At 44.3% G+C, this 16,594-nt stretch overlaps 1 protein-coding gene and 1 pseudogene across 1 annotated transcript; both read right to left on the reverse strand.

Annotated features, from left to right (window-relative positions):
* The window catches only part of LOC149750195 (uncharacterized), a 115,898-nt pseudogene extending 99,767 nt beyond the window's left edge, over positions 1-16,131 (reverse strand).
* Positions 10,296-12,744, reverse strand: LOC149750196 (leucine-rich repeat-containing protein 37A3-like). Its single transcript, XM_089908317.1, is given in 4 exon segments — positions 10,296-11,892; positions 11,895-12,176; positions 12,179-12,331; positions 12,639-12,744. Coding segments are annotated over 4 exon segments (1,998 nt in total). The 3' UTR covers positions 10,296-10,435.
* Positions 16,132-16,594: the final 463 nt, after the last annotated feature.

A 16,594-nucleotide genomic window follows, 5' to 3' on the forward strand; every position in this document is an offset into this window, starting at 1 on the left:
ATTACTACATCCTGAGGTGCCTCTGGAGGCTGAGTTGTGGTCTCCTGCATGATTGGAGAAGGTACAGTCTCCATATTGCAGCCTGCACTAACGGTAAGTTCCATATCCATAGTTTGAATTGTGACTTGAGTCAGGTTTGGCTGTGCAAGTGTCATCTCAGGGTGTTTTGGAGGGGGAGCTGTAGTCTGCTGCCGGGCTGTAGAATGTTCAGACTCCGTAGTAGGTGCTTGAGTTTTGGTAAGCTCCAGGTCCAAAGGTTTAACTGTGATACTGGGTGATGTTCGATGCTCAGCATGATCCTGATCTGGGGCTGGAACCGGCACCTCGGGATACAATGGAGACTGAGCTACAACTTCCTTAATGAGCTCTGGAGGCTGAGCTTGGGTCTGCTGCATTGCTGAAGAAGGTTCAACCTCCATACTGGAGGTTCCAAAATCCATACTGGATTCCAGAATTAATGTAAGTTCCAGGTCCAAAGGTTGAACTGTGACCTCAGTCAAGGTTGGATGCTGAGCTTGAACTTGCTCTGGATTTGGAAGTGCCACCTAATGGTATGTTGGAGAATCTATAGTCTCCTGCAGGGGTGTGGAATGTTCACCTCCATAGTTGGTTCTGGAGTTGTGGTAAGCCCCTGGTCTAAAGGTTGAACTGTGACACTGGGTGATGTTGGAAGCTCAGTGTGATCCTGATCTGGTGTTGGAACTATTGGGTTCTGATATACTGGAAGCTGAGCTACAGAAAATTCCTTAGGTGGTTCTGGAGGTTGTGTTAAGTTATCCTACATGGATGGAGAAGTTTCATCCTCCTTAGTGGGTTCTGGCCTTATCATCAGTTTAAGGTCCAAAGGTTGAATAGTGACCTCAGTCAAGGTTGGATGATGAGCCTGAACTTGCTCTGGATTTGGAAATGTCACCTCGGGCTATGTTGGAGGAACTGCAGTCTGCTGCATGGCTGCAGAATGTTCAGGCTCCGTTGTAGGTTCTGGAGCTCTGGGAAGCCCCTGGTCCAAAGGTTTAACCCTGACCCTGGGCAAGTTTAAATGCTGAGTTTGGTCCTGTCCTAGTGTTGGAATTGTCATCTCATAATGCACTGGAATTTGTGCTACAACCTCATTAGGTGGCGCTGGAGGCTGAGATGGGGCCTCCTGCTCAGCTGGAGAAGGTTCTGTCTATTTAAGGGGTTCCAGAGGTAGGTCTGGGAACTCCTGCTGGACTGGAGAAGATTCCATATTCTCAGGGAGCTGTAGAAGCTGAGGAAGAGTCCCTTGAGGGACTGGAAATGGTTCCACCTTTGCAGGGAGCTCTGATGAATGAGCCTGAAGCTGCTGCTGTGTGGGAGAAGGTACCACCCATCCTTAGGGGCCTCAGGAGATATATCTGAGCCCCCCTATGGAACTGTAAGCTGAGCTGGAGCCTCTTCCTGGATTAAAGAAAGCTCTATCCCTCCAGGGGGATCTGGAGTCTGAGTAGGGTTCTCCTGCTGCACTGGAGGATGTTCAACCTCATTAGTGGGCTCTACAGTTAAGACAACCGTCAGATCCATGGGTTAAACTGTGATATTAGGCAACACTGGATGTTCAACTTCATCTGGACCTAGAGGTGAGAATGTCACTTCATTATGTACTGAAGGTTGAGCTGCACCATCTGTACAGGCCCCTGGAGGCTGAGTTGGGTGCTGATGCTGGACTGGAGATGGTCCAACACACTCAGTGGGCTTTGGATGCTGAGCTGAGCTCTCCTGCTGGCTTGGAGAAGGGTCAGTTTCCTCAGGAAGCTCTTCAGGTTGAGTTGGGGCATCCTGCTGAATTGGAGAAGGTTCGTCATTTTCAGAGGGGGTTGGATGCTGATCTGAAAACTCTTGCTGGACGGACAAAGGTTCCAACGGCTGAGGGGAGACTGTAGACTGAGCCGAGGTTTCTTGTTGGGGTGGAGAAGTTTCAACCTCATTAGTGAACGCTGGATTTATGATAAGTGCAAGATCCACAGGTTTAACAGTGACATCGGGCCACTGCAGAAGCTGAGCTTGATCCTGACCTAGAGGAGAAACTGTTGTCACAGGATGCTCTGGAGAGAAAACTACAGTCACATTAGAGAGCTCTGGAGACTGAGTTGGAGAGGATTCCACCTCACCATGAGACTCTGGATGCTGAGCTGTGGCTTCCTGCTGAGGTGGAGAAGGTACAACGTCAGGAGCCTGTGAAAGCTGATCTGGAGTCTACAGCTGGCTTGTGGCAGGTATAACTTCTTCTCCACGATGCTCCGGATACTGAGCTGGGGTCTCCGCTTGTACTGAAGGTTTATTATGTGTACTGTCTTCTAGAGTTCGGCTGGAGCCTCCTGTTGAACTGACACAAGTTCAACCTCCTCAGGTGGCTGTGAAGGCAGTGTGGGGGCCTCATGTTGCGTTGTAGAAAATTCTGCATTAGTAAGGGGCACTGAGGGCTGAGCTGAAGGCTTGCGCTGATTTGGAGAAGGTCCCACCTCTGGAGTGGGTTCTTTCGTTATGGTAAGCTCCACATCTGCATGTTTGACAATGACACTGGATAAGTCTGAATGCTGAGCATGAGGGTGACTTGGAGGTGAAGCTGTCATTTCATGATGCTCTGGAGGTTGAGCTGGCTGTTCCTGTTGAGTCGGAGAAGGTTCCACCTCCCCTGAAGAAGGCTCTGGAGGCTGAGCTGGTTGCTCCTGCAGGGTTGCAGAAGTTTCTATCTCCACTGGAGACAGAGCTAGGATCTCCTGCTGGGTTGCAGAAGACTCTGCCTCATTAGGGGTCTCTGGATACTGAGCTGAGGCTTCCTCCTTGGTTGCAGAGGTTTCAGGTTCTCCAAAAGACTCTGAAAGCTGAGCTGGAATGTCCTGCTGGGTTGCTGTTTTCACCTCCTCAGGAGGCTCTGTAGGCTCAGAAGGCTGAGTCGGTTGATCCTGTTCACTTGGAGAAGGCTCAGCTTCCACAAGAGGCCCTGGGGGCTGACCTGTGGGCTCCTGCTGGGTTGGAGAAGGTTCAACTTCGCCAGGAGGCTCAGAAGGCTGAGCTGGTTGCTCCTGCTCCCTTGAAGGCTCAACCTCTCCAGGAGGCTCTGGAGGCTTAGCTGAGGTCTCTTGTTGGGTTGGAGAAGATTCTGTCCCCTCAGGATGCTCAAGAGGTGGAGTCAGGGCCTCCTGCTGAGCTGTAGGAAATTCAGCTTCTGTAGTGGGCTCTGGAGTGATGGTAAGTTCCAAATCCAGAGGTTGAAGTGTAACACTGGGCAAGTTGGAATGAGCGTGACGCTGAACGCCAGTTAGAGATGCTACCTCTTCACTCACTTGAATTTCATGTACATACTCAGTAGGGAGACCTGGAGCCTGAGTTGGGGTGTCTTGATAGAGTAGAGAAGGTTCACCTCCTGAGGGCTCTCTGGAGGCTGAAATGGGGTCTCCTGCTGGACTGGAGGATCAACCTATTTAGTGACCTGTGGAGTTATGGTAAGTGCCAGATCCATAGGTTTAATAGTGAAATTGTACAAGTTTGACTGCTGAGCTTCATTTACCCCATGATGTGCTACTGGTCGAACTACAAGCTCCTTAAGTGTCTCCAAAGGCCAGGTGAGGGCCTCTGGAGGACTTGGAGTTTCTAGTTCCTCAGGGGCCTCTGAAGGCTGAGATGGAGCCTCCTGCTGAAGTGGAGGTGGTTCTACCTCTTCAGTGGGCTCTGGATGCTGAGTCTGGGCCTCTTCCTGGGGTGAAAAAGATTCAACCTCCTCAGGGGACTGTGGATGCTGAGCAGTGGTCTCCTGGGGTAAAGATTCAGCCTCCTCAGTGAGCTCTGGATGACAAGTTTGGGCCTTCTGCTGGGATGGAGAAATATCTTATCCTCCTCAGAAGACTCCCTGTCGTGCAGCTTTTGTGCCATAATTTCCTTGTGTGTGGCATTGAGAGGCCTATACGTATCCCTAGGTCAAAGAGGCTGCCTTCTCCTGAAAGAACCCTCCTAGAAACAGAAAGGGAAATATTAATTCTGCATCTCCCCTGCTTTCTCTGGCCACAGTATTTTCTCCTCCTCAAACTTACCTGACTCTCACTTTCCCCTGAGCTTCTCTTACGCAGCAGAAATCAAAAAAAGCCCCTTGGAGGAAAACACACACAGTTAGTGTTACATGTCGTTTTTCATCTCTCTCACAATGTGTTATCTCTGGTCGTATTAGGACTAAATGGGTACCTCAGTCCATAATCACAATGAGCAAAATCACAAGAGACCCGGGATCTTGAAAATCATTGCATGCATGCTGTCCTTCCAGAAGTTCTCTGTGTCTGTCCAAAATGGCCCCCTAGTGTCTCTGGGGAGACTTTTACATGTAGCTTAGCATGGAGTATAGGCAGGATTTTCAGCCCCACTCACCTTTCTTGGTCCTTGGCCAAGTGACATCGTGCAGAGAAAACACTGCACAACGGCGCTGGGCAGAAACACGGTACTCTCTAGATGCACTTCACACTAGTCCGCTTTGGACATAGTCGCACATGCAGCATTTGCTGGGGGTGTGGGTGTGGGGAGAAGGTGCTTTTATTGTCCTGGCTGCTCTATCCTATAAGTTGAATCACACCAAGTAAACACCTGAAACCAACGAGCAAAGTTATCTATACCTCTCTGACTTTCATACTGCAGGCTGTCACTGAGGTGTCAGTGACTTGTGGGATCAGTTTAAAGGCCATGACCAGCAGGGAAACACAAAATACTCTTTTTGAATACAAACAGAAGAGAAAAACATCAGAGTGCACAATAAGTTTGTTTCAGAAACTACTTATGTCCATATAGTATGTGTATACTGAATTGTGACATAAAATGTAGCTCACAGCCCAGGCACAGTGCGACCAGTAGAGAAGTCCTCAGTGGAAAGGAACCCTCTTCCTTTTCATAATCACTAGCAGTATGACCATGGGGCAAAGTATTTTCCCTTTCTCCTTCTCCATTTCCTTATTATTAAAGGAAGAGACAAACTACTGTCTAAAGTTTCTCCCGGTTAAAATTCTATGAGGTTTGGATAAAGGGAATAGAGAGTAGGGGCATAAAACGCAGTAGGATGAGAAGCGAAGTTTCCTTGCCAAATTACAGAAGGGACTCATATGTTCTACCTTTTGTCAGCTTTGAGTGAGGCCAACCCCTACATCCCCAACCATGTAGCCTTCCCTACCCCGGAGCCTCCTAGAAGGCCTCTGGCCTGGCCTGATGCCTAGGAACCCGGTATCAGGCCAGCAGGAACAGGTACAACCAAAATCTCTCCCCGTCCACCCTCTTTCCTTAAAGGACTAGTGAAAGCAGATGAATCGGTGCCAGTGCTGTTCTAAATCAGCTTGGGCTGGGGAGCTAATTCTGCTAATAAATAAATTAGGGTAAACCATTAGGGTAATTAAACATTCTTCCTGCCTTTGGTCAGGAAATTGAAATAGATGAGTTCTAAGTTCTCCTCTAGTTGTAAAATTCTGCTTTCAAAACCAATATTTACCTTCTGCTTCTTTTTTTATCTTCCTCTTTTGCAATTCTATGAGAATAAATCTGTTTTGAAAGAAAACGTGATCATGATTAGCCATTACAACTATTTCCAAATCCTTATTCATTCCTTTTTACTTTAAATCTTATCTACCCAGTGAGATGATAACTTTTTTAAGAAAAGGAATTCTACCCTGTTTAATAATCCTTTGACTCTTCCACAGTACCTAACATAGGGACTTACATGCAGCAGGCGATATATTTTATTGACTGTTTTAGATGACGGTCAACACATAATTCCTAATAAAAACTCTTAGAAGTAGGAAAAGAAAATAAAAGTATCTAGCAGAAACCTAAGCATTGTTTTAAAGTCAAGACCAAGAGTAGGATGCCCATGATTACTGCTACTATTGATCACTGTGGAGGAGGTCTTAATCAGTATGATAAGAAAAATGAAGTATTGGAAAGGAAGAGACAAAAATATTTGCACGTGAAATGAGAGACCTAAAAAGACCAAAAGAATCAACCGAAATTTTATTGGAAGCAACATGAGTAAGATGGCTCCATACAAAATCAAGAGATCCACATATAAGCCTCAATAGCTTTCCCATATAACACAAATAACTAACTAAGAAACAGAAGAAACATTCCATTTACTATATCAATAGAAATGCATAAAGTACCTAGGAATAAACTTAACCAAAAATTTGTAAGACCTATGTGATGAAAATATTAAAACTTTTCTGAAGGACATTAAGAAGATGTACTTACATGGCATGAGATACCATCCTCCTAGAAGGTTGTAAAGAGATCAATTCTCTTCATAGTAACCTCCAAATTCAATGCAATCCATTTATAGCCAATATAATTTTTAAATAAAACCTGGCCAACAGACATTTGGTAGAGAATATATGTAAGAATAGTTATGAAATGTATGAAAAAGGTGGTCAAAGAGTAGGATCTTGCCCTACCAGATATAACATATGTTATAGAGCAACTGGAATTAAGCAGTGTGATATTGGTACTCGTACAGGACAAGATAACTGGATCACAGAATAGAGTCCAGATAAAGATAGTATATTAGACCAGGGAAGAAAGACTAAACCATTCAGTGAAACGTTTCAAAACAATTAGATCTTCATATAGGGGGAAAATGTTAGATCCCCTACCTCAGCCACACGAAAAAACAAATACAACAAATTCTAGACAGATTATTAAAGTACTTGAAGAAAATATTATGGATTATTTTTATGTCATGAGGTGACAAAGGCCTGGCTAACAAAACCCACAGCACACGAGCCATAAGGAGAGGTCGGGCAGATATGGTGGCTGACTGTCAACACACATCCTACTCTTCACAGCCCTTGTCCCCTTTTTCCCTGGATTGTTTGTCTTCTTCTTGTTGACTTATAAAACTCTTGGGAGTTCCCTGGTGGTCCAGTTGTTAGGCCTTGTCTCTTTCACTGCTGTGGCCCAAGGTTCAATCCCTGGTCAGGGAATTAAGGTCCCACAAGCTGCACAGCATGGCCAAACCCCGCCACGCCCAAAAAAACAAAAAAAAAAAACCTCATTACAGTAAAGAAATACTGGCTTTCATTGAATTTCAGTGTTTCGAATCTTTCCAGTTTTTTTTGTCTCTAAGGAGACAAGAAAAAAGAGTGGTGTAGGGAGCACAAGCTTTGCAGTCGGCTGAAGCTGGCTTCTGCTTTTGGTTTGGCCACTGGGGCCTTACATTGATCTCCTTCATCTATGAAGGAGGGATAGTAATATCATCCTTACAGGACTGTGGGCATTAAATCAGACAATATATGGAAAACTCTTCCTCTTACACTTGGCATGACAGTGCTAAGCTGGTGTCACAGTCAAGATGGTGGAATATATCAAAGGCTCTGCTTGTGGCATCAGGCTCTGAAGGCTCTTTCCCACCATAAGATTATAAGAATATTGCTTTTATTTTCTTCTAATACCTTTATATGGTCTTTCTTCACATTTATGGAAATATGTTTATTTAAGATGAAAAATGGGGATCTGCTATTATTTACCCCCCAAATAGTTAGGCAGCTATTCTATCACCATTAATTCATTTTTTCCACTGATTCGAATATTAAAACATGACATTTCAAAAGTCTTAAGAAAACATGGGTCTATTGCTGGACTCTATGCTACTTCAAATAAATATTCGGCTGCATTATTCCTCACTGTGGAATTGACATAACGCCTCATCTCTCTTCTGTTGAACACCATTATTGTCTACCATAGGAAGAGCACTGCATGGCCCCGTCCTCAAAAAGCTTATCATATAAGTGGGGAGAGGAAAAAATGGTTAGGACTCCTCGCTTTCACTGCCGAGGGTACAGGTTTAATCCCTACTCGGGGAACTAAGATCTCGCAGGCAAAATCAAAACAAAAGGAAACAAATGCAAGGTTAAACTACATAGAAGTTAAAAACAATAAAAAGGGGACTTTACAGAAATTGTAAAAAAGCAAAAGGACATATGCCAGCTGGAGATGTAGAGAGTACAGTGTGGGCAATGGCCAATGACTAGCAAGCTGACCCCATGCTAGTCCCCAGCCTCCAAGGCTCAGAAATCATCCTCTTACGCACCAAGAGAGAACTCATGTCTTCCTCTTGTGGCGGTCTCACTTTATCAATATCACAGGATTGATCAAAACTCAGAATGCCAAATTATTACTTGACAATGAGAAATACATCTGTTCTACACACAGGGCATCCGTGTCTGCACAATCAGTGAATTATTACCTTCTGTGGAGACAGGCCTCTGTGGCACACTCAAGCACAATCACACAATTCTAATTCTGTTCTACTTGGTGAGAACAGAATTAGAAAAGGAATCAGCTGAATCGAGAATTTAATGGGAACGCCTGAGGTAGCTGGATCCATCCATCTCCTCAACAGGCACAGCCTGGCTGGTGGGCCTGACTCTTCAGTTATGCTGCCTAAGGTGCCATCTCTACTCTCGGGCAATGTGAGGATGGGCACTGCCCATGTTGTTCTCTCCTCACCTTTTCTATGCTTTCACTACTGACCAACCCTCCTGCAGATAGACACATTTCTCTTGAGAAGTTAGTACATCATGTCAGGTTTTATTCAAGTCTGATAGGCCAGGAAGCCATTGGTCCTTACACATCTCTGCTCAGCTCCACGATGTGCTAACCTTGGTGTTTCTCTCCTGGGGAGCTGCCTTTTATAAAACTGCTTACCATTTTTGTGAGTTCTGAGGGGAGGGGACTGCTTTGCTATGGCCCCTAAGAACTGGTGACAAACCTCACAGGACAAGGATCAGGAGGGCTGGAGTATTCAGGGAAGGCTTTATGAAGAAAGATATCTGAACTTGAGTTGGTCTTTGAGAGGTGCATAGGACTTCCACAGGCAAAGCAAAATAAAGGAATTTTCGATGGGTAAAGGCACAGACAAAAGTAGGAGTGGGTATGGTGTAACTAGCGTATAGTGAGGAGCTGCTTTGGCTGGAATGGGGGCGTGCCATTACAAGAGAAAAGGTCAATAAAGTAGGTTGGATTGGTAGGGTAGAATCAAGATTGTCAGCTTACTAAAGTCACTCTTTTAATGTTAGCAACTGCCTGTTGGGAAAAGTAATAAACCATTATGTAACTGAACAAAAGGTAAACAGGCTAGCTCCAGGAATAGGCTACTATAAATATGACATACTTTAGGGTAGCCTGCTGCAGGATTTTACTTGCAGTGTTTTAATGGAACATATCTACACAATTCCTAATACACCAGAGAAGAAAGCTGCTAAGTAAACCTAAGCAATTGACGAGATCACACTTTTATCTCTTAGGCATGTCCTTTTAGCCCTCCCAGGGTGACTGATAGCTCCATGAGTATGGAGATCCTATATCTCTCATCATTTCAGCCAACAAGTAAAGAAATCAACAGTACAATGAGAGTGACTGGTGAGTACAACAAATCAGCATAGTTTTTAGTGTTGAAGAAACTTTACTATCATGTCAACTCTGGCCTTCTTATAAACTTCACTTGTCAAAATAGTCCAATGGCTTGTTACCATGCATCCAATTCCATAGAGATCTCCTGGGAGTGGAGTTCCTTTAAAAATCCTGTGGGGACTTCCCTGGTGGCACAGTGGTTAAGAATTCGCCTGCAAGTGAAGGGGACGCGGGTTTGATTCCTGGTCTGGGAAGGTCCCACATGCTGCGTAGCAGCTAAGTCCGTGCACCACAATTCCTGAGCCCACGTGCCTAGAGCCCGTACTCCACAACAAGAGTAGCCACCACAATGAGAAGCCTGCGCACCGCAATGAAGACCCAACGCACATAAAAAAAACAAACAAAAGCACAAACAAACAAAAAATCCTGGGAATATACTTTTCAGTAAAAGAACAAAGTGTATTCACTACTCATGATTAAAGAGAAGAATCAAGTAGTAGGAGGAGGAAAGGTGGCTTTGATTCTCAGTTTGTGGGTTCTGAATCTGAATTAATTATCGTCCTTACCTCAATGAGACAGAGAATTGTAACCAAAATCGTCACTACTACAGTTACAGATATTGCCAAGATGAGTTTGTTGTTATAGCCATATCCTGGAACTTCTTTTGTGAGCTAAAAATAATAAATAACCGTTTTTTTTAAAACAAGGAGCTGGAAGGGATGAAAGCTAACTATTTTTAATCCTATTCTAAATGATAGTTAACTATTCTTAAAATACTATAAAACCCAATCTTTTCAGGCAAGTAGCTTCAATAAGAACAAGCCAAATTTAATGTTATTAAATCTTATCATTAGCAATTTCTTCTATAATTTATCTACACATTATTTATCTTGTGTTACGCCTTTTCTCGTCTACCCAAGGAATAGTGGCACACTCTCTAAACGAGCAAAGTGGGAGATCACTGTCTTAGCCAGTTTCATGGCTGAAGATAAGATACAGACTAGGAGCCCATGGTATTCCTGCTTGGGCATGTTAATGGCATGTCCTAAACTGAGTAAAAGTCCCGCTCCCATGTGTCAGGGGTTATCCTCACCTCACTTGACTCCTGCTCTTTCTGCTCACTCTGGGTTTCTGTGCTCTCACTGATATAGTTGTCAGTTTTCCACTGGTCCGTATGCCATTCCGCTTTGGAAACATTTACTTCTTGCTGCTTGCTGAGAAGTTTCATCAGGAGGCCTGTTTGAGACATGAGGTTGGCACAGGCCAGCTGCCCGTGTGTCTCTGAGCAGTCCATTTTCAAAGTCTGGATAACATGAGAAATGAGCCTTCGCATGTCATTGTTGGGGATGAGGGACCGTAGCTGCTGGTTTAGCTGAGTTTCAACTTGATCACCTGGGGATGTGAGCCCTGGGAAAGGGAAGCCTGTGGGCTTGGAGGATAATTCAGTGCCCGTGTTGTGGTACTCCCATTGTGTTTTGTTGGTGTATTGAACAGTTGGCATACTGTTGTCTGCAGCAACAGTAGAATGTGCAGTGAAGACGTTCCTATGGGTAGTGTTTCCAGGGCCGTTTCCTCCTGGCAGAGTAGAGTTTCCTCTGGAAATAATTTCATCAGAAACATTTTATGCAGTATTGTTTTCTGAACTAGTGTGTTCTGTAGGATGGTCTGAAAGAGAAAATAATGCTAGAAAAGGATTTTCCTGAGAAGTCACTTCTCTTGAAGGTGAAACAGCCTCTCGTGGAGGGGAATTTATGAGACTCCTCGCTACAGAGAACGGAGAGCTTGCAAGCATCATTCTACTGAGTGAACTTTTCTTTCTGAACTTTCGACTCCTTTTGACTTTGGGTTTTCTGTGGACACGATGAGACTGAGTTTCATGGAAGATGTATTTTTCACCAGAAGGTGAGATTAGTTCAGGAGCCTCAATATTTCTAACTCTAGCCTTTACAGCTTCTAAAACAAAAATAGTGTGGGATAAGTCTTTTGATTTGCTTTTAACCTCAGATGGGGATTTTGGAGGGATGGAGGCACAAGGCCTGCCCTTGAAGTACTGTTTCAGGGAAGAGGAGCCTGCTGCCTTGTGTTCCTTTATGAATGAAGACTCTGCATTGGACGACTTTCCCACCAGCTGCCTGGGCCTCTGCACCATGAGAAGCTGTTTCAGCTTTCTTGGGGATGGTCTCCTGAGCCTTCTTTCTTCGGCAGTATTCGCCACAGATTGCTGGGCATTCTGTTTCCTCCTGACGCTCTCATCTCCCACTGCTTTGAGGTGCATTTTCTGTATGCCCCTTGGGCCCCTGAGGCCCCTGTTCACCCTCAGCAGATGTTTCTCTGTAATCTCAATCTTTGCTAGGCTCTCTTTCTGTGGTTGGGCAGCTTCCAATTTCTTTTGAAAGATGTAGAGTTTAAACATGGCACTTAAATGGTTGGAACGCGTATGCGTGGCAGGTTTTTCTTCCTTTTTAACCTCATCAAATTTTTCTTCAGTTTCTGCATCTAAAAATTTTCCAGAAAGTGAAGTTTCTTCAATTTATTTTTATTAGTTGAATTGTTGGGTACAGGTTTAACAGAAGGGCTCCTTGTATTGATTTTCAAAATGCCCAGTGGCATATCTCCATCTTGTGTATTTGAAAAAAGAAGTTGAATGAATGGTAATAATGTTGATTCCACATCTCCTAGATTCCCCTCTGAGATAAAAGGCAGTATGTAATTCAGTGCACTGATAATATCACTTCTATTATTAAAGTCCAGCTGCTCATTCATGAAGCCTGACAAGCTGACAGCACTTTATCTGAGGATGCCCTCTCTGACTCAATAGTCAGCTCGCTGCTGTTCTTCTTCCAGGCTTGTAACACCTTCAACGATCCTTCTGCATTCCCTATAGATGTTTCTTCATCTGTCAAAAATAACTGTTTTTGATCATTGAAGACTGATGGGAGAGCTTTTAGTCAGTCCACAGCCAAATAAATTAGGAATCACTCAACGTTTGAGTGCCACTTAAGAGAAAAAGAAACACACACTTAAGCCTATGACTGGCAACAACAAAATGCGAAAAAGATATCTCTTGAAAAAGTGGCTATCTACTCAGAAAATTCTGTAGCGTGAAATATACTAACTATATTCAGGATTACTCCACTGGTTCCCAGGGGCCAGAACTGAAGAAAATCCAAGGCTGGAAGACAAATATTCCCCTACTCAGCTGGACTCCCTGCAGATCTACTGTGACTCCTCAAATTTATATACCCCACCCTGTCCCTCCTCAGAGGCAGAGGAGTGTGAGCCTTCCTCTATCCACCCCTTTAGTGTGCTTGTGTCCTTGCTACTATCACAGATGACCACGACAACAACCGCCATTAACAGGTCGTCATCTGGACATTTCCTTCTCCACCCACTCACCGAGTCCTTTGCTCAGTCCCTGCTTCCATATATCCCAGCCCTCATAACAGAAGGTTCTATACAGAAAAAAAAACACTATGTCCGCCCGAGCTCTTTGCTAAAATTTGGGCAGGGATCTGGGGTATAAGAGATTTGCCCAATTGTAGGCCAACGTGGAATGTTCAACAAATCAATGGAATAATACTTGAGGTCCAAAATGCAGAAGGGAAAAAGCAACTTCTGTCAGATGGCTACTTTGCTTTCATTTCATTTTACTTCTTATATTTCCAGCTTTACTTGGGGAACCATCCAAAGCTTCTGACTGTGTGAAGGTAATGTATACCATTGTGTAGCTGGGCTTCTCTTCCAAAAGGATTAAAAGTATTTTTCCTGAGGGTCAAAGGAGGAGGGAAGTGTCATGAGAAAGGAGGAGCATGGGCTTGCAGAGAGCCCCAAACTGGGGAGAGGAGATCGGGGCACTAGGGTCATAGCACTTAACACCTCTGACCTTGTTTCTCCTCACCTGTAAAAGGAAATTAAAAATGCCTTTTCTGCCCACTTCTGGGGGAGGAGGGAGTAATACAACTAGTAAAAAAATTGTTTGGGGGCGTTCCCTGGTGGTCTAGTGGTTAGGACCCGGCATTTCCCTGCTGTGGCCCGCGTTCAATCCCTGGTTGTGGAGCTAGGATCCCACAAGCTGTGTGTCACAGACAAAAAAAAAAATTGTGTTGAAAAATCAGCAATATTGTCTTTATATAAGTAGCAAAGTGTTATTATTTATGATGTGCTCTAGATCACTGAAAGAGACCTGTATTCAAGCTACGTGGGCATGAAAGCACATTTTGGAAGTCACCAAGTTAGTGCCAATAAATCTAATATATAGAAAAATAGTTGAAAGCCCCTGAGTGTTTTGTGGATAGAAAAGTTTGAGATTCAGAGCAAGTTCAGAGCTGGACAGTCTAAGAATAAACTAGCTCTCCCATCCATTAGAAGGGCTAGGTAGCAGTTTCCTGTTATGGAACCAGAAATCTCAGGGTCCAAATAGGACATAAAACAGCATCACTTGTACTCTTTATAAAATTGCAGAAACAAACAAAATAAAAATATATTTACACCTGTCCTATAAGACAAATGGTACTTGAGACCTAATGTATATAAAATCAGTTTACAAACTGTGAGGCACTATATCAATAAGTTCTCATTTGCAGAGAGCACAGCATAGGATATGTGGCCATTAATGTTAATTCCCTTCCCGCTTCCATTCCTTTCTCTTGTACCTTTATGTATGCGGATCAGTAACATTATTAAGCTAACAACGTAACTAAGCAACTATTAGCTTAAAAATGTAACCAAGACTCTGATTCTTACCAAGGGGGTAGTTCTTAGAAACTTAGGGAGCTGTAAGTCTGAATAAATTAATTAAAATAAAGAAATTACATCATTAATTTTAAATTAATTTTAAAAATTATCATTATTGATTAAAAATAAAATAAAATTAAAAACTTATTATCCTGCAGTTGACACTCACCACAACGTGTGAAGTCTGTCAGGCATCCACTGTCACAACACAGCTTGACTGTCTTACAGACAACCTCAATGGTATTTTTAAATTGGCAGAGGCAGCGGCCATATGGCTAGGTAAGTTCCTATAAATGGAAACACAGATAATTAAATTCGTGGTAAAAGAGTTACTTGAGTAGGTAGAAGAGGTAGGCCAAGGCCACCACAGACCACTGCAAAAAGGAGTTCTTGGGGCATATGGACTGCAGAACTGGATAGGGGCCGGTTGGCCAATTGCTGCTCTTGACTGTTGGAAATAAATATAGAGGAGGAGAGATGTGCCCAACAGAAGGATTAGGATGGCAGTAGGTATGGTATGCCTAGAAAAAAGGGAATAGGCATTAGAATTGGGTCACATTGATCTGTAGTTTAATTCAGAATTATGTCCTTCCAACCCAAAAGCCTCACTTTGGGTTGAGAGTACACAGGAAGAAGGCAGACTTCTAAGAAGAGTCTGAATAAGACCGCACCTTCTGGAATCCCTTTCTCAGTTCCCATTTGTGAGTAGTAATATATTAGAAGTTATTCTAGTAATAAAAAAGCATCGTGTGGTTAAACAATAACAGAGATCACATTGGTCAAATCTAGACAAAAGGAACATTCCAAAGAATAACATTATCATTATAATAAGGTATAACATAGTTAATTTAAAAAAAAGCACATGAGTTCATAGTGATACTCAAAATAAAAAGTGGGGGAGCTCTTCTGTATAGAATAATGTCAGCTAATAAATGCAAAATGGATGATAGAATAGGAAAGTGTCATTTTGCAACTATCAGTGTAATAATTGATTCAGACAAAGATTATCATTGATGCACAGTTGGGTGAAGAGTTGTTTGAAAGTAGGATCTTCACTGATTCCAAAGTATCACCCCACAGATTATTTATCAATTACCAGGTGAAAAATAACTTTACAATGGAGAGATATGGAAGAAACCACCTTAATCAAGTGATCAAACTTAGCACTGGGCCATCCTGCTGGGATGGAGAAATTTCAGCTTCCTCAGGGGGTTCTGTAGGTTCATCTGGGCTCTCCAAAAAATCCATAGGTAGGCACGCCTCAGCATAAATGGCATCCATACTGGGATCTAAATAATCACCCTGCAACTGTTGTTCTAGACCCTGAGTGTTTTTTTGAAATTGGCCTATACTTCCAACAATAGTTTTGTCAAGCCGTTGATGCTGAACTAGATCTTTCTTCAGGTTTGGGGGTGAAACAATAAACTTCATTGGTTTTGAGCTGTTACTACCTAGAGGTGGAACAAGTATTTCAAATGATTGGTGACCTTCAGCCTCATCTAGACCTATGTGTTTAGTCTTACTTTTGTGTCGAGAAGGGAGAACCAAGGGCTGACTCTGATCCCAGTCTAGCACTGGAACTGCCTCTGGGAGCTTTTGATGTTGCGTTTGCTTGTTATTCGGATCCTGATGTGGAACAGCAAACTGATCTGGCCCTGTAGGCAGCTCTCCAACCGAATCCGTGTCCGGATATGGAACCTTAGTCTCAGTCAACTCCTGATGAGGGGGGGCAAACATCTGGACTGGAGACAAGGACGTTAAGTAATTAAAGCCCACGGCTTCTGCCAGGGGTGTAAGGTCATGTGGCAATTTGGGAGGAGGGTCTGAGGCCTGTGAAGACCAAGCCTCTGTCAGCCGCGGGGGATTGGCGGTCACCTGGACGGGGCCCAGGGCCCACTCCGGAGGCTGAACTGCCTGGACTAGGAGCCACCGTCCTTGCCATGTGAGGAAGAGCCGAGGCAACCAATGGCGCAGCCAGGACATAACATGCGGCGGCTCCAGGGGCAGTGACCCACGCCAGTGAGGAGCCGGAGCCACATCCTGCGTCCGACCTCAACCGCTATGCCAGCGCCTACGCGACGGCTCACGTTAGCAATCGCGCCCCCCCCCCCCCCCCCCCCCCCCCCCCCGCCTAACGTCCCTCCCGTTATTTATGACGTCTTTAGTTGCGCCACAGTTATTAGGCTCGTGCGGAGATCCAATCTGCGCCACCAGAGCGGGCCTTTTTCCCAGAGTCCCCAGGGTGCAAGCCATCCTTCCCCTTGCAAAGGCAACAATTACCTCCTGCGGGGCCCTCTTCCCAACCCCGCCCTGCCCTCCCTGGCCCCAAACAATGAGGAGGGATTTGGCCTGCAGACCCGAGTGGCCCCAAACTCCAGCAGCCCAGGGGTGGAGGGGAGAGGGAAGAATGCAGAGCTTCCCGAGGAAACCAAAGGACCTGGCATTCTGGGAAATTCAAAAGTGCTAGTCC

The sequence above is a fragment of the Delphinapterus leucas genome, chromosome 2 (genome assembly GCF_059928025.1).
Source record: "Delphinapterus leucas isolate spDelLeu-1000000601 "Yukka" chromosome 2, BTC_Dleu_Yukka2, whole genome shotgun sequence".
Lineage (NCBI taxonomy): Eukaryota > Metazoa > Chordata > Mammalia > Artiodactyla > Monodontidae > Delphinapterus > Delphinapterus leucas.